This window comes from Siniperca chuatsi, linkage group LG22 (genome assembly GCF_020085105.1).
Source record: "Siniperca chuatsi isolate FFG_IHB_CAS linkage group LG22, ASM2008510v1, whole genome shotgun sequence".
Classification (NCBI taxonomy): domain Eukaryota; kingdom Metazoa; phylum Chordata; class Actinopteri; order Centrarchiformes; family Sinipercidae; genus Siniperca; species Siniperca chuatsi.
In genome coordinates this window covers 16,102,473-16,120,593 of record NC_058063.1, presented here as the reverse complement: position 1 = coordinate 16,120,593, position 18,121 = coordinate 16,102,473, and the positions used below count along the sequence as shown (strand labels likewise).

General features: G+C 41.8%; 2 protein-coding genes across 5 annotated transcripts in view; one reads left to right on the top strand and one right to left on the bottom strand.

Annotated features, from left to right (window-relative positions):
* The first annotated feature begins 29 nt into the window (after positions 1-29).
* Positions 30-17,664, top strand: prkd4 (protein kinase D4). 4 transcript variants are annotated; one of them, XM_044185008.1, is made up of 20 exons: positions 30-157; positions 854-1,020; positions 3,287-3,425; positions 4,195-4,326; positions 4,571-4,725; positions 4,933-5,128; positions 6,762-6,845; positions 7,998-8,157; positions 8,447-8,570; positions 9,179-9,256; positions 9,873-10,086; positions 10,418-10,443; positions 10,550-10,622; positions 11,111-11,217; positions 11,300-11,461; positions 12,095-12,193; positions 12,274-12,541; positions 13,264-13,349; positions 13,827-14,011; positions 17,539-17,664. In XM_044185008.1, exons 2-19 carry the CDS (start codon positions 865-867, stop codon positions 13,989-13,991), a joined length of 2,424 nt encoding a protein of 807 aa, XP_044040943.1. In that variant the 5' UTR covers positions 30-157; positions 854-864; the 3' UTR covers positions 13,992-14,011; positions 17,539-17,664. The 4 variants fall into 4 exon arrangements, with proteins under 4 accessions (XP_044040943.1, XP_044040942.1, XP_044040941.1 ...); XM_044185007.1 differs by lacking the exon at positions 17,539-17,664 and adding an exon at positions 17,218-17,277; XM_044185006.1 differs by lacking the exon at positions 17,539-17,664 and having other exon boundaries at positions 13,827-15,011.
* Positions 14,301-18,121, bottom strand: part of actn3b (actinin alpha 3b) — a 37,165-nt gene continuing 33,344 nt past the window's right edge. The window contains exons 17-21 of the mRNA XM_044185005.1: positions 17,844-18,023; positions 17,601-17,747; positions 16,763-16,828; positions 16,359-16,517; positions 14,301-15,837 (exon numbers count right to left, since the gene is read on the bottom strand). Coding sequence (XP_044040940.1) covers positions 15,679-15,837; positions 16,359-16,517; positions 16,763-16,828; positions 17,601-17,747; positions 17,844-18,023 — 711 coding nt within the window. The 3' untranslated portion in view covers positions 14,301-15,678. The remainder of the gene's footprint in view (positions 15,838-16,358; positions 16,518-16,762; positions 16,829-17,600; positions 17,748-17,843; positions 18,024-18,121) is intronic.

Genomic DNA, 18,121 nt, shown 5'->3' with positions numbered 1-18,121 from the left:
TTCCTGTGTCATCCTCATTTCGAGCCCTATAAAAAGGAAACCAGACCCACCAGAGTTCATACTGAGAATCGGCAACACAATCGTAGACTGATCAGCTATCACATCGTTGAGATACGACCCTGCGATTGAGGGGAAAGATCGCATCTTGGATTAGAAAGTAAGGTCACTTACGTTAAGTGTCTCGAGATGTTATTTCAGTGTTTTTATTTTGGTAGCAGGAAATTCAGAAAACCCATTTAGGTGTGACTCTATATGTAGCGTAATGACACCCTGATCATAATATTGTATATTCATTTGTGCCCTATAATGTTTTCTCCGCCAGTGTTTAATATCAGTTAATGAAAAAGGTTTCACTCCAGAAGTCTGTCTTTTTAGAGACTAAAAGGTATCAGCTACTTTGAAATGTGTCACTTTCTATTTCATACTGACGAAATTGTGATTCCATTCATAGAAATTTGGTACAGCAGAGTTGGTAGACAACTGATTTAGATGGATAATGACTGATGATGATAATTTCTCAACCAAATTGAGGTTGAACCAAACCAAAATCCTGGAAGACTTTTGCCTCCTGAAAGTTCATCAGTCACTATTTCAAAAATACTAATTATTACATTCTCAGCAGCTATTTTTCAAAGCAAATATGTAATAACATTTACAGTTGCATCTAATGTGCTTTATTTTGAGATACCAGGAAGAGTAAATGAATATCAACTTATTTCGACATTGAACCTCAGCAGCTTTTTGTCTCTTTTTTTTTTTTTTTTTATCAAAAACTCCCAAGCTAAAATCTGTCACAGTGCTTCGTGCTCTTTGTTCCTGCAATAATCCATAAATTTAAACCATCTTGCCACAGGATCTTTCTCCATGTCCGCAGTGACTCCCTCCAGTCCCACCAGTCTCGCAGCGCCGGCTCTGGTCCAGTTCCAGCTCGGCCTCTTCAGGGAAGTGGTTCGAGTCCCTGCTGCCAACCTGAGCTATCGCCATGCCAAGAGGCTGGCTGCGGAGATCATAGAGCGCAAGGTAACCAAAGCCAGCAGGACGCTGCTGCGCTGACGCGTTATGAGGGAACTGCACGGTGGATCAGGAAGGTTCATAAGCAGAGGAGCCATTAAGGGGCATTTTAAACGAATTTACTTATGAAGTTCAGTTTACTTATCATGAGAAGCACTACTCAACCTATCTAGGCCTGGGCTCGAGACGTTTAGAGAAATTATGGGACTTGTAGGATCCAGCGTGTAACAAGCCAGAGCTGAGCCACAAAATGGAGCATTTAGGTTAGCCTTTTCTCTATATTGTAAACCTCCTTCTGTCTGGCAGGTAGTGGCTTTAAACACATTAGACGCAGTTTTTTTTTAACATTCAGTACCGGTTCAAACTGAAACATCGCTTTGCTCGTGACCAGAATGTCAGTGTGGTTGGTTCAAATCCCACACCTGCAGGTAAACTCCGGCTCTGAAAGATGTAATGACAATGACACCCGACCCATAGATGCTCAGCAGCTCCAAAGAGCCAAAGTGAGCATTAAGGTGTTAAAAGCCTTATTAATAATTTAAAAAACAACAACAACAAGAAACTAATTTGTAGCAAGCACTGATTTCCATCTATGAATGGAAATCTGCTCTAACCCTTAACACAGTCCCACTTGGAAAATGTTCAGTTGACCTTTCGAGCCTCTCAAAACTGTCAGGAAGTGGACTTTGAAAGGTCACCATATGCACGAAGGAGCATTGTGTATGTTACTATTTGTTTTTAGGATGCTGTAGTGTATCCCCTTTACCAACACATCTGATTAAGCGTTTTATACTGCTAAACCGGGCCCAACTGGAGCTTTTAAACCAGCTCTGGAACAGTTGGGTGTTTGTTTTTTAGTCTGTTTGACACAATCAGACTCAGGATTTTGGACAAAAATAAAATGTTACATTGACACCAGAAAAAATGTATTCAAACCCTCCATTTCACGACCTCCTTTCACTAAACTTTATGGTGTATTTCCCAGAATCTAGGGATTAAGAAGTTTAAAATTCAGATCTACAGCCAGTAGGTTAATGGTGCACTGAAACTGTAGATGAGGTTACATAAAGGTGTTGGTCTCTGTCTCAGTGTCAGCTGGTCTGGTCTTCATTCTGCCTCATTTAGAGAGACTGTGTGGTCGACAATAGCACAGCAAAGTTTCCAACCACAGCCTCTCCCCCACCTGCCTCTAACACAGGCACACACACAACGCCGGCTGCCTCGCTCACACCAGCGCTCCTTTCATCTTATTTTCTTTTTTTACAGGCAGAAGGTCAGCTGTGTGTGTGTGTGTGTGTACGTTTCACTGCATTTTAGTGCGTGCTAATGCACATATGTAACATACTGTAAATGTACTGTATGTCACTGCTGGGAGAAAACCCTGTATCTCCAAGTCTAACATCTAACTTTTTTAGGGTCTCAGAAAAACTAATAATAATGTATACATAATATTTGTGTTACTCACACACACACACACTCTCTCACTCTCTGTCTCTCTCTGTCTCTGTCTGTCTATTAAGGGTCTCAGTATCCTTTTGTTTATGCTGAAACATAAAAATCAATTTGATCATAGGAGAAGTGGACACAAATACTGCTGTTAGGAATCGTTTCAATTGTCGTTTGAGCTGTAGTTTGCTTTGCATTATATTCCGCCGCTTTATTATGTCCAGGTAGAATTAAATGTATAGTAAAAAGCAAGATGATAGAAGTAACACTCGGCTGTCCGAAGTAACGCTCTGCAAGGATTTAGAGGTAAAATCACTGCAAGATGTCCGTTCAGATTCCGTTCAGAAAATCACAGACCTGGGTGATTTATGTCGCTGGTTGAGTGCTGATTCCTCTGTCCTTACTCACGCCTACACCTTTCCCCACGAGTAAGGTTAAGCACAACTTGGATCACTTACAGTCTCTTCAGAACCACTTCTCTGGCATGCTGCATATTGTGGCGCACAAGTGAATACAGCAAAGGCCGTTGGCGAGTGACGGACTGAAGATGCCGTTTTCTTCACCACATTCAGATTGTATCATCTTTGATCTCCTGTCTACAGAGCACAGAAGACCGATGTCAGTTTTCACTGCGTAACTAGGTCATGGTTTGAGATGGTAAAGAGATTGTTTACAGAATTGACTCCAGGTTGCGTTTAAACTCTTCATATATTGACACATTTGTCTTTTTTAATCGTTTGTTTGAGATGGGAAATGTTGTCATTCGAGTGTGTGTGTGTGTGTGTGTGTGTGTGTGTGTGTGTGTGTGTGTGTGTGCGTGTGTGTTCAGGCTCCAGACTGCAGCGTGGTGGGCGTCGGGGAGAAGATTCTGCTGTTCAGACACCAGACCGCCTCAGAGCTGCTGCTGCACCGCCTGACTGACAACGACGAGCTGCAGGATGGAGACCTCATCGATGTCATCATCGCAGGTCAGTGGTCAGCAGCTTAGAGCGTGATACACACTTGTTTTTTTGGGGTTTTTTTTTTTTTTTTTTTTTTTAGTATTTCAAGTGTTGCTGGAACTGCTTGGCTCCCTTGGTCTTTCAGTGCACCCTGTTACCATTTCACACTGCTCAGATCCACACAGCCTGTCAAGTTAGTTTAGAGTCTGTCGGTAGCAAATTCAAGTATATTTCACATCTTGCACTGCCATTTTTAAAAAAGATTATATAGCAGTTTGTTCACTGCAGAATATTGACACAATGTGAATATATCCGCTAATAACCGCCTCCAACAAAGTTCATTAACTTTGAGTACAAGATGATTTTAACAACAATGGATTTCAAGATATTTGTGCCAGATTGTCAGGCTGTAAAGAGCACGTGGTATGTTCCTACACCCCTTGCAAATAATGAACTACAAAAGCATCAAGGATGCAACATGTTCAAAAACAAATACGTCCGAGTGGAGCTGGTTTGCTTCAGGACCTGAAAACAAACATGCAAAACAGATTTGTTAACCAAATGTGGAAATGCAGATGTTTTTATTGGTGAGTCTACCAGCAGAGGACACATGTGAACCCTGCTCAGCTGTTGCAATACGTGTATAATGCAGTGGTGTCAAAAACAGTACTCAGAACAGGTTTTAATTCCGGCTGCAGCATTGTGGCATTTCTCATTAGCACCCAGCCAAAGCAGAGGATCAAATCAGTGGTGTGACCGGACTGTACACCCCTTCTTTTATTTTCATCTGACTCAGAATCAGCGTCAGTGACTGAGATGAGGATCCGTCCACACAACCTGGTGGTCCAGTCGTACCGGACTCCCACTTTCTGCCACCACTGCGGAGAAATGCTGTGGGGCCTCGTTCGACAGGGATTAAAATGTGACGGTAAGGCGTCGTCATCCAGCATGTGGCTGAGACACTGCATGCACTGATGTCTGAGAGCTATTAAGCCTTTTCACAGTGTGAGAAAATGTGTAAAAAGTACATTTTATTTTATTTACCAGCGTCTAATGTAAAATGTGCGGTATTATGGATATGCAGCCACTGACAACACTGTCAGCACTTTAAAAAAAAGCTTTGAAATGTTTTAATAACTTAAACTCCAGTCTGTCTCTTCTCCTCTCTTCAGGTTGTGGATTAGACTTTCATAAACGTTGTGCTTTCCAGTTGCCCAATGACTGCAGTCGAGTGCGGCGTCAGGTTAGCACCAGCATGTCCCTGTTTCCTCCCCGACGACGGCGCGCGCACTCCCTGACCAATCAGGCAGGTGGCAGTCTGGAAGAGGTACGGAAGTGAAAGTCCTGTGAGAGAAGGATGACGGCATTTTAACTCTTTTTCACAGTCACAATAAAATGACACGAGGTTACATTTTCTTCTGTATTGACTCACTGAAACCTGTTTTGTTTTTTTTAAGAGTTTACCAGTCTTAAAATAATCACGCATTTACATATATGGGGAAACTGACGACTCTCACCATCCGTACTTCACTAGATCAGCATGTCCAAGCCCTCATCCAGGCCTCCGTCCTGGGCAGAGCCCCCGGTCTGGCTGGGAATCGGATACGGGGACAGGAGCAGGGCTCAGGTCCCTCACACCTTCCACATCCACAGCTACACCAAACCCACCGTCTGCCAGTACTGCCACCGGCTGCTCAGAGGGCTCTTCAGACAGGGGCTGCAGTGCTCAGGTGAGGGGCCGCAGGACTTACTTCCGGTCGGGTTGGACGCTGTTTGAGTTCCACCACTTGAAACAGAAATGTATGTTGTAATGATTCAGGCTTCACGGTCTCATTTGTGAGAGTTTTTGCCAGTCGACGAAGAGGCCTCCTCAATTCTGCTGATGAATGGGGAGTCCCACGCGTTTGAACACGCACAGAGCTGTTTACACCATGACTGAAGAGGCCTCTTAGATGAGTGGCAAAACATCTTCACATCTTCATTCTTACTCCAGTGGGTTTGTCACTTTGTTGTGACACTGTGTATGAATGACAAGTTTCACAGACATTTTCTGCAGGAAGATCAGAAACCACTTCAAGGACTGAGCTGATAAAGCTAGAAGTAGTAGTTATATCAAATACATAGTTTGCCCTGTGTAGAGCACATCTTGGTTACAATTGGTTACAATTCTTTAATAGCCAAATTAAAGGGATCCTTATCAAAAAGTTTTATTTTTGTAAAAAAGAAAGAATCAGCCGATAGATCTTTAAAGGAATAGTTCAACACTTTGGGAAATACTCTTATTTGCTTTCTTGCCAAGAGCTAGGTGAGAAGATACCTCTCTTATGTCTATATGCTCAATATGTAGCTAGCACCAGCAGCCAGTTAGCTTAGCATAAAGACTGGAAAGAGGGGGAAACGGCTAGCCTGGTACTGCCCCAAGTTAAAAAGATTCACCTACCAGCCCCTGTAAAGCTTGCAAATTAACAAGTTATATCTCACTCTTTTTAAATCCCAATGTAAAAACAACAAGTTGTGTTTCACTGGGGTGTCTCGGCAAGAAAGCAAATAAGTGTATTTCCCAAAATGACGAACTATTCTTTTAAACTTTCAGATATTGATGAAAAAAAATTTAGTGATTTCCTGGAGAATAATATTATTCATTTGACATTTTTCCAGAGCTTTCAACCACATCTCTCGGTCTTCCTCAGTGGATGGAGTTTGTCATAAAGATAGCATGTAATTTTCATGACAATTGAGCAGCCGCCATGAGATTGGAAGCTCTCAAAAATAGCTATGAAAAACAATGAGTTAAATGTGTTTTTGGTCAAACAACTTTTTTTTTTCAAGGTCAAGAATGAACTTTCACTCTCAAGTATTCCTCACCTTGTAATCTTAAGCTATTTAAAGGATAAATATGTTAAATGTTTTGTAGCCTGCCTTCTTTTCAAAACGCATTTTGCAGCGATGAGTCATGTAGCATATTAAAACATATTCCTCCACTGTGGCCATTTTTAGATGCTCTGTTCTAGCAGCACTTTGACTTTGATGAGCCCTTTGTGGATTAAAGGTTCAGAAACATTAAATGGGCCCAAAGAGCTTGTGTAACCCACACACTTGCGTAAGCAGATTGGACTGAATCTATGCTAATTTCCCAAATGCCTGCGTGTGTCTCAGAGCTCAGTCTGAAATGAAAAATCAGAATTTTAATTGAGAAAACTAAATTTTGAATCATGTTTAAAAATCATTATCATTTTCCATTTTTTTTTTACATGTATAAAAGTGACCCTCATGATGTGACGGAGTGCCTCTCCTTATACCAGCATCCTTCTTTTTCTCTCAGTGTTTCAACATGCCACCTCTCCTCTCTGATCATTTTGTCAGACTGCAGGTTTAACTGCCACCGGCGCTGTGAGCAGTTAGTCCCCAGAGACTGTCCAGGAGAGAGGAGAGACGTCAACGGGGAAGGTGAGCAGCAGTCCCTGGAGGTCCGGATTCCATTTGGCATTCTGGGCTTGTAACTCTGTTAGATCATGTCTCTTTGAAAAGGCTCCTGCTCTGACTTTAACCCTGTGATGAGTCAAAGCTGATTCACCCGCCATCTTAAGAGTATTTGATAGATTCAGGACTCATTTTAGATTCCCAAAAACATCACACTTGTCCAAGCTGTGAAGTGTCCATGAGGAAAATGTGATCAAATCCTGATGAGATTCAAAATGATTTTACCAGATAACATGTCGCAGGACTGTGATGTGTGATGTCTCAACAACCATTCGCTGGATTGCCATTCAATTTTGTGCAGACATTCATGGTGCCAAGAGGAGGATTTTAGAGAGATCTTAATTACTTTGCTGATCCCGTGACTTTTCCTCTAGCGCCACCAGCAGGTCAAAGTTTTCATTTATCCTGTGAAATATGGATTGGATGGATTGGCAAAAACATTTGTACAGACATTCATGGTTTCTAGATGATGTACGTTACTGACTTTAATGATCCGTTAACTTTTCCTCTAGCCAGCATCATCATGTGAAAAATGTTTTTCTTTTGTTTATGACCAAATACCTGCAAAACTTTGTGTAATGTACTGTGTGTTTAGTGCTAATTAGCAAATATTAGTATATAGCACACTAAACTAAGATGGGAAACATTATACCTGCTAAACATCAGCATGTTAGCATTGTCACTGTGCGCATGTTAGCATGCTGATGTTAGCATTTAGATCAAAAAGCAATCAAGCAATTCTAACTTCCTGTTATTAATTATATGTCATCTTTGGTATCAAGTGAGTGAGAAAAATGTGCCTCTCAACTACTTTTTAACTGGCACATTTTTTGCTGAAATGATTAGTCGATATCAACAATCAACAATCATTTTGATGAAGTCATTGGTCAAGAAAAAAATGCTCGTTCCAGCTTCTCATATGTGAATATTTGCTGCTTTTCTCTGTTTTTATATCATTACAAAATTAATATATTCAGGTTTTGGATTTTTGGTCGAACAAATCATGCAATTTCAAGACCTCACTTTGTCGTTTTATTGACCTAGCAGTTAACTGAAAATGTTATGCGTAATCATTAGTTGCAGCCCTAATATTGTTTGAATATGATGTCACTTTCCCAGATTCCACAGCAGTGGGTCACAGCTTCCCACCAGACCCAGAGGACGATGAGTCAGAGCTCACCAGTACGACAACACTAGAACTCTCTGATGATGAGATGTCCACTGACGGGGACTCGATGATTGAGATCAAAGAAGACGAGCAACTGCGAGAGCCAATGAGGTCAGAGGGTTGTTAATTTATTCTGATGTTGTCATCCCATTTCAAAGGTGACTCTGGTATCCTGCTGGCAGAGATGATGTCAAATATTGAGTCTGACTCACAGCTGTTGAGACACTAATTTCCTGTCAATCATCACTAAATTCATCTACATGTAGTCAGTGAGCTTTGGGCCCTACTGCCCCTTAGAGGGATTTAGAAGATCCTTTCACTGGACACAACTGCTCCATAAGTGCAAAGAAAAGTGACTGAAAACTGTCCTATTGTCTTTTGCCTTCTGTCCCTCCATCAGTCCGTGTTTCAGCAGCTACATCCCTCTGATGAGGCTCGTCCAGACCGTGCATCACACCAAGAGGAGAGCCGGGGGAGTCCTGAGAGAGGGATGGCTGCTGCATCACACCAACACTGACACCATGGTGAGAAACACACACACACACACACACACACACACACACACACACACACACACACACACACACACACACACACACACACTATACTTTTTTATACTTTTTTTTTACATAACATTTGGAAACATTTTTACCGAAAAAGAGTTGCAGTTCTGTCAGTAGCTTTGAGTCAAATTAAAAATGTGACTAAAATAGGAAGTAAAATACATGTTAATTCAAATATGTGAATTTGTGTTTTGTGTGCGGCAACATTATTAAGAAAACATTTTTCAACAGCTGTTTCATTTTTTGTTATCTGAGCTTCATTTTAGTTGCTTTTTTGAACAGACGTCCCACTCACCACGTGAAGCATTTTGAGTCTTGATTAGTCTATGCAGGTTAAAATGTGCATTTACTTTTTTCTATTTTACACACACACACACACACACACATTAATGTTAGCCCAGTGCTCTCATCTAGTCAACCAAACAACACACAGGCGTTCAATCAACCCTGTCAACCAAGCCAGTGGACTTAACTGACGGAAGTCTGTTCTAATGCGTCTTTTGGGCATAACTTGGTCAAAAGCCATTACCTTCCTACATACACAGATTATAAATTATTTGTTTTCCCAGAGGAAACGCCATTACTGGATCTTGGACTGGAAGAGCTTCACTCTATACCAGAACGAGAGCAGCACCAAGTACTACAAGGTAGAATTCATGACCAACGGTTTCTCTGTGGTTTTATTTAGTATGACTGACCTTTAATGACACCAGCAGCCTGTCAGGATGTTTGGTATACATCAGTATTGTCTAATTTGTTAGTTATTACTTCACCATCTATATCAGCTGGTACAGATGCATTTTTGTAAAAGTCGTATAAATGCAGGTACAAACAGGTAAATCTTTTCATACTATTATGGTATATTTTTTTTAAAGCCATTGTACTTTTGTTTTGTAGTGAATTTGACATTAATTTTAACATATCTAGGGGAAAAAAGATTTCAAAAGACCAACTCCACATCAGCTAAAAATGGCAATAAAAATATTATTAGATTAGAGAGTGACCTCATTTTAAATTGCAAATAACATCAATGATTTTAAAAATTTAAACAAATGTAATATCAAACTTGGTGACATACGGAGGAGCTTTATTTATTTTATGACTAGAATGTTCTTCAGTTTTATCACGTAATTAACAATAACAATGAACTTACAGTTTACAGAACAGTGTTGAAAATAAAAACATGATGTATTTTATTTCTGACTATAACTGTATGCCTCTATGAAAATGATAAAAAAAAAAAACCCTCTCTCTCTCCTGCAGGAGATCACTCTGTCTGAGGTGCTGCAGGTCCGAGGCCCCGCTCAGCTCTCCGTGCCCTCGTTGCCAGGCAACAGCGCCCACTCCTTCGAGGTGGTGACGGCCACGCTGGTGTACTGCGTGGTGGCCGGAGAGACCGGGCCGGCCTGGGAGAGCGCCATCCGTCAGGCTCTGATGCCCGTGCAGAGCAGCGGAGGACACCGCGAGGAGAACCAGGGTGAGCCGAAAAACAACCCCTCTGGATATTCATGTTATTAGATATTAATGATGAGACATGTAATGAACTGTTTTTCTATTAATAACTTCATACACAAAACCTAATGTGGGCGGTGGAACAAAATAATCCCAATGATGATGATGTATTGAGTGAAACAGCCTCTTCAGATTGATATAAGCAAAATGCTTAATAATTTGACTTCTAATTAGTCAGGCTACCTCCAAACAAGGGTGAATCAGAGAATATTTTAGAGGTGCTTATTAAATGATGATTTGCTTCCACAAAGGTATCTTCTTTCTGTTTAAATGAAATTGTCCTGTTCTGATTACAGATAAAGACTCACACAGAGAGAGCGTGGTAAGGATCTGCGCCATACTACTGGATTTATAATCAACACAGTGAACTTCTGAAGAGATTGTTTATCATACCTCAGTGTGTCGCACACTGTTAATGTGTGTTTCAGGACATCAGCTCGGTGTATCAGATCGTCACAGATGAGGTGCTGGGCTCAGGACAGTTCGGAGTGGTGTACAGAGGTGAGCTTTTCGTGACCACGCTGTTAAATTATTGCAATATCATGGTCAGATGTTTAGCAAAGACTCAGCCAAGAATGTTTTTAATCTTCTCGGGAGGTTGAAGGATGAAAATGTTAACGCTTTATGGGTCCCTAATTTACTAATAATTTCCTTTCCTAGTTTCCTGGAAAAAACAATGTCATGTTGTACTAATTAAAGGGAAAACTGAGAGTTATTTTTGTAAGAATTTTGTTAGTTGTGTTTAGCAGTTGTTGATTTCTAGAATTTCCTTGAAAGACTTGGCCTTTTTAAACCCATGTAAACATTAATTCATTGTTGATTTTTATCAAAAACTGTGAAGTGAACATTTAATGCAGAAAAACACTGAAAGTCACTGGCTTTAAGATGCAAATATTGGAACCTGGGTCGTCTTAGTATTTTAAGTGCGAGCCAGTAGAGAGCTGCATTTTAATTAAGTTTATATAAGTGACTTATTTCTCATTCTTCAGGTACTCACAGGAAGTCGGGTCGGCCAGTCGCCATCAAAGTGATCGACAAGACGCGCTTCCCCACCAAACAAGAGAGACAGCTGAGAAACGAAGTGACCATCTTGCAGGTACTGATACATTTTTCAGCTCTGTATTCATTATACATTGGTTTTCTGTAACATCTAATATGTGTGTGTGTGTGTTGCCCAGAATCTGTCCCACCTCGGTGTGGTCCTGGTGGAGGGCATGTTCGAGACGATGGAGTACGTCTTTGTCGTCATGGAGAAGCTCCATGGAGACATGCTGGAGATGATTTTGTCCAGTGAGAAAGGCCGACTCCCTGAACGCAACACCCGCTTCCTGGTCACGCAGGTGAAATCACTTGCTAATGCAGATTTTCCCAACCTAGGGGACAGGACCTCACAAGGGGTCAAAATACAAATCTGAGGGGTCATGAGATGGGTTTTTTCTGACTTGTCTTAAATGTTTGGTTTTCAAATGAAATAATCTGAGAAGGGAACATCACTCTTTGGTTAATCTGATCACAGCTCAGCGACATATGCAACTTTGGACAACTTCACAAGCCTAAAAGGTTGGGAACCAGAGGTCTATGAAATGTTTTTTATTTGTCCTTTAACAAACAAATGTGAAAACATTTGTGATGCTTCTTCATTACCAGGTAGTTTTGACCAGTAACAGTGGATTTGTAGCAAGATTTAGTTTTTCCTTGACCCAGTTTGAGCCATTTTTCTAGTTAGATTTTCATTTTTTATTGATTTCATCCAAAAATCTGTCTCAGAAACGGAATAAAATTTTATTCAAAATTAGAAATGTACATTGGTGGACTGCAAAAGTCATTTTAGTCCAGACTCTTTTAGGCCGTCCCTTAGGCTGGGGACCACAGCATCAATGAAAGTAGAAATATTTTTGCATGACCTGCATAAAGCTTATAAATATTGTACTATGACTAGTCGTTCTCACATTCTTGCCCTCTGTGTGTTGCAGATCCTTGAGGCTCTGCGGTATCTGCACTTCAAACATATCGCTCACTGTGACCTGAAACCTGAGAATGTACTGCTGGCCTCTGCGGACCCCTTCCCTCAGGTGGGATTTTGTGATTGTTTTATACAAATGTATGTTTCAGGACACTGAAACATTAAATCCACTCTGTGTCCGTGTTGAAGGTCAAGCTGTGCGACTTCGGCTTCGCCCGCATCATCGGGGAGAAGTCTTTCCGTCGCTCGGTTGTGGGCACACCTGCCTACCTGGCGCCTGAGGTAATCAGCAGCAGCGGCTACAACCGCTCTCTGGACATGTGGTCCGTGGGCGTCATCATGTACGTCAGCCTGAGCGGCACGTTCCCCTTCAACGAGGACGAGGACATCAGACAGCAGATCACCAATGCTGCCTTCATGTACCCACGACAACCCTGGGCTTCCATCTCACTGGAGGGTAAGAATGATTTCTATTTTGTTATGAAAACTTCATAACTTCAAGGACACTCAAAAATACAATTCATATCATTCTTTTCCCAAGGTCTGTGTTTGATTCTTGTTTACCTTTTGGGTTTGACTTTCTGACAACATAGCTCATGAATGCAAGGCTTTTTGGCAATTTATATTCAGCATTCCTGAATGTCCTTGAATGCATTATCAAGGAGAGTTAAAGATGTTACCTGCTGGAAACTGTATTACCATATAACAGAAATGCAACTTTAAATAAAAAAATGGCAACCTCAAGTAAGTTTTTAAGTTTCATTAATGACTGGAATGATTAAAAATATATAAATCAAACATTTGAGAGCACCAGGAACCTTTTTTTTTTCATTTATATTTTTTAACATCAATTTTGCTTTAAGGTTAAAAAAACCCAAAACCCACATCTTATTTCATACTACCGGACAGTATCACACGTGTATTTTTCATCAGCTTGTTCCAGCTCTTCACTGAAGCTATATGACCTTTACAGTAAGTGAAACATTCAAAATCCTAGCCAGTGGGTTTGAACCATGTTTGGCAACACAGCATGAGTTTGTAATGGCTTTGAAGAGGTTAACATTCATACCCAGTCCCAGTCTTCTCCTGTTGGCCACTGGGTGACTCTAGTGGACCACTTTTAAAACAATTTGAGTAAATCCTTTGTGCCACATCTCTCTCGTCTCTTCTCTTCCGCAGCTGTGAGTCTCATCAATAACCTGCTGCAGGTGTCGGTCAGACGGAGGTTCAGTGTGGGCAAAGCACTGGGACACCCCTGGTTGCAGGTCAGATATTTTACTCTTGTCTATAGTCTGATATGTCAGTATGCAGTCTGTCAGTTAAATACAAGTTAATACAAGCAATTCTCTGTAATAACGTGTTCATTAGAACCGCTACCGTTGATAACGACAAATGCGTAGATTATACATTATATTGCTGCTGAGGATTCAATGTAATTTTCTGGCCATGAATTCTGGCCATGATTTCTATATGCAACATCGTCATAAGGTCGCCTACAGACAAAATATTATTCCACCGGTAAAAATGTTGTCATTATTATGAAAAAATGGGAACTAAGTGATTTGCATTGGAAACAAATTGAAAGATGTGTGTTCAGTATCTTTTGACACATGTAAATAGAATTTAAAGATGCTAAACTAGGCTTATTAGCCTTGAAGGGAATACTCTTTAGATACACACATCCATTCCAATACATTTCCATCATGTTAGCTCTTGACCGCATCCTCCTCTTCCTCCTGCAGGACTTCCAGCTGTGGTGTGACCTCAGGGAGTTCGAGCAGAGGATGGGCTGCAGGTATCTGACGCACAAAGGGGACGAGGAGCGCTGGATACGTTACGCCGAGGAGAGAGGCCTGAGCTTCCCATCCCACCTCTGCTGGGACCCTGACAACGACCCTGACATGTGACCTCTGCACGGAGGTTAAAGGTCAGACAGTTTAGTCTGTACAGCTTAGATAAAACCAAAGAGATGAGACATCACGCTCAAAACCATCCTGATTTTGTCGATCAACAGTGAACCAAATATAGCTATCTTTGCATGTTACCCATGTCTGCTATTGTACATGTATTGTAGTGGGATCAGGCAGGAAGAAAGTAAACACAACATGCCCATTAACCCAGAGCACAATTATTCCTACTTGTATGCTAGAGAAAAAAAATTGCAAATATTTTTATGTCTAGTACTAAGGTAATAAAAAAAACAAGCACAACTGCTGTTTAGTAATATAATTTTCCTTTTTTATTCCAAGTTGTGGTTTTTAAATTTTAACTGTGTGAAAGTGAGTTTTTGTGGCATCAGTGATGGACAGAATGAATGGAGGAGGAGAATGGAGCACAGATGGAATTAAAATATCATCATGCACAGGGAGGAGTTGACTCACACTGATCATCATGGCCGACCTGTCAATGGGACCAAAACCCTATTTGCTTCGTCACTGACATAGGCCTGCTATGGTCCCACGTACAGTATAGATTCTTCTTATTTTGCCCACAACTTTCCTGTTGCCCTGTTGTCTCTCACTGCTCGACACCTCTCTCCGTCTGTGTCCCTCCTCCATGACGTAAAAAAAAAAAAAAAAAATCACCTTTGTATGTTAAATTTAGCTGAAATACATCTCGAACTAAAGGGAATTTGGACAGAGAGGAGAGAGGTGTGTGGGATCATTCTCTCTGGCCATAACAGTTTGTCTTTCTGTCCTTCGTTCCAGCCATGGCCATCTCTTTGTCTAACTTGACCCACAGTGCTTTGCTCTGAGTTGCTCTCTCTGCCTGCTGTCTTCATCTTAATATTCAGTGCTTCAAAAGTGTAGGTGCTCCCATTCACCCTCCGTTTGTTCCTGAGCGTAAGGCGTTAAGATCTTCAGGTTACATTTTATCTTTGCTAACATTCAGGTTTCACAGTGCTGTGGTATTAATTCTTAAACAGAGTGAGACTGGCTTTGTAACATCGTAGCACCTGACTGGCTTTGCTCCTCTGCTGACCGAAATGTTAACAGGCTCTTAATGATACCGTTTTTGTTTTTGTATGATTAAGGAAGAGTCAGAGACTCACAAAGACAGCGTTTCTAAACTTCAACATAGCATGCATCTGCACAAATACACAACCAACCAAGCCAACTGACCAACCAGCTTTTATCAGGTTTTCTTCTTTAATTACCCTTCTACAAAAAATGTCATCTGAGAAAGAGAGGGGGAGAGCAGGAGGCTTTGCTCAAAATAACTCTTTTTCTCTCCTTCATTACCTCCTTCTATTTAAGGTCTCTTAAAGGCCAGTATGTCATATGTATGCTGGTTACATAAGTTCAGTGCAATACCCGGCACATTCCTGGTTTTTAAAGGCACTCCAACAGTAATGAGGGACAAGCTGGCTAGTCCAAACATAGCTTCTAAGATTTGAGCAAAGCCTTGTATTCTCACCCTCTCTGGGCAGTGTTGTTTGGGATGGGAGGAGTTGGGAGAAGGGGAAGAAAGTTAAGATTTGAAAGAGGAAAAAATGATACGAACGTAGGACAGTGGAAGGGGTTTAAATTGCTCTCTCCACATAGGAGAAATAGTGGGAGCTGGGAAGAAGGGGAGGAAGAGAAGCGGCTGTGTTTATAAGTCGCTCTCTCCGTAGAGGGCGCTGGAGAAGGAGATGTAGTCCAGGGCGCCGGAGGGGCTGTCGGCTCCGATGTACCTGGTCATGCGGCTGATGCAGTACTCGGCCTGCTCGGGCGGCAGCTCTCTGCGCAGCTCCTCCACTGTGATGTAATTCTGGAGGCGGGATGTGATTTATAGAGAAAGAAAAGGAAGATTTGTAATGTCCCAGAGCACAAAGACCAGTGACTAAATGGATGGTGTAGTCCCTCATTCGTCCAGGAGTGTTCCATCGTAGAAAAGGTTTCAGTCGTAGTCATCTGGACACTTTTCAGAATCAAGACGTTTCGGCTCCCATCCGGAAGTCATTCTCAATTGTGACTGACTTCCGGATCGGAGCCGAAACGTCTTGATTCTGAAAAGTGTCCAGATGACTACGACAGTGACTAAATGAATACTTTGCCGGGAGTTGATTTTGAAACCAAACCTACCTTCCACACACTTAAAATTTTAACTGCTAACTGAGTGTTTCATTCTCAAGCCAAAACAACAATTGAGAAAGTATTGTGTGAGATATTTTACCTCTAAACTCAATCCTGTTAGATCTCTGCTCTAGCTAAAATCTCATACATTAAACTGGAAATGATGTTGGATCTAATGGTGAGGTTAGATATTCTTTGCTGTGTTTGTCTGCTCACCTTGTCTGAGGCCAGAATCTTGAAGGAGGCCATGACCTGTTCTGCGGTGTCGGTCTCAGCGGTCTCACGGGTCATGAAGTCGATGAAGGCCTGGAAGGTCACCACGCCCGTGTTGTTGGGGTCCACCAGGGTCATGATACGAGCAAACTCCACCTCACCCTGATGGAGAGAAAAAGATTGTATTAGTTCAACATCAGTTAATACATAAGTTAAATTAAGTTCAAACGTGATAAAAATCACTTTTTAATGAATTCAGGTAAAGCTCTGATCTCTTGCTTCACACCGGGAGAGGACACTGAGATTTTTTAATTGCTTAAACAAAATGACACTAATATTGATTTTTTTTATTGAAGTTTTACTCAATATTAGTCATTTTGTCCTGAAAATGTACATGTAGCACTAACCAGATCGTAACCCATGGAGATGAGGCAGGCACGGAAGTCGTCTGGGTCCATCATGCCGTTTCTCTTCTGCAAAGGAAAAACATATTTGTATTTTAATAACTGGAATGAACAGTAGATACAAGATCCCTGACGCCACTCTTAGAATCATAGTTAAAGCCCATATTTTAATTTCTTACTGGTGCCAGAATGTCGAGCATTAACTTAAGTTGTGTGATCAAGATTTTTTTCCATCCATCCATCCATTTTCTACCGCTTGGTCCCGTTAGGGGTCGCGGGTGACTGGAGCCTATCCCAGTGACTTTGGGCCTTAGGCAGGGTACACCCTGGACAGTGGCCAACTCGTCGCAGGGCTAACACAGACACAGACAAGGACAGACAACCATTCACTCTCACATTCATTCAATACGGGCAATTTAGAGTTATCAATTAACCTACACATGCATGTCTTTGGACAGTGGGAGGAAGCCGGAGAACCCGGAGAGAACCCACGGTAACACGGGGAGGACATGCAGACTCCACCCAGAGAGATTGTGTGATGTTGGTCTGGTCCGGGAATCGATCCCACGAACCCACGATCTCCTTATTGGGAGGCAGGAGCTTTAGCCGCTCTGCCACCGTGCACCCCAAGATTTTTTTCATTATTGAAATTTTGGAAGGACAAAAAATACACATGCATGTCTGCCAGATTTATTTTAATGTTTAAATAAATAAAATATGAGATCTATCCTGTAGTTTGTGTTGTTTCTTATGCACGCTTCTGTATGCTTATCTTTTAGATATTTACATCATGGCCAGGCCACACATAGAAATTTCCTTTCAAGGTCGGTGAACGCCTCACCCTGTCGAAGTGGTTGAAGGAGGCCCTGAACTCGTTGAGCTGCTCCTGGCTGATGCCCTTGGCATCGCGGGTCAGGATCTGGTTCTCCACCTCGTTGATGGTTCTGGCGATGGTGGTGAGCAGCTGCTCCCAGCCCACACGGATGTGCTATAGAGGTGGAGAAAATACATTTTAAGCAAAGAAACGAGAGGTGGAGGGTGGAAGGTCAGCCTGTCGTCATGTCTGCAACAAAGTCCACTGTACCTCCATGGTGTAGTTGGTGTGCTTGTTGTCGAAGATGAGGGACTCCTGGCTGAGCTGGTGGTCTCCCTCCAGCTTGTCGATGTTGGATTTGTAGTTTATGATGTTCTGCTCGTACTGCTTCAGGCTGTTCATCTGTTCCTCCAGGGAGCCGGCGATGTCCACAGACACACGGCCGATCTCCTGCAGGTACAAGGGCAGGAAACAGGGAGGAGAATGAGAAAATTTGAACAGCAAGTCCTTAGATGGAGTTTTTATATCTGTACAGTGATATGTACAGT

Bases quoted from the DNA above. Each gene is read 5' to 3' on its own strand.
- prkd4 (XM_044185008.1), top strand. From the start codon at position 865: ATGTCCGCAGTGACTCCCTCCAGTCCCACCAGTCTCGCAGCGCCGGCT. The intron at 4,327-4,570 runs GTAAGGCGTCGT...TCCTCTCTTCAG, and splicing joins ACAGGGATTAAAATGTGACG to GTTGTGGATTAGACTTTCAT. The intron at 10,444-10,549 runs GTAAGGATCTGC...TGTGTGTTTCAG, and splicing joins ACTCACACAGAGAGAGCGTG to GACATCAGCTCGGTGTATCA.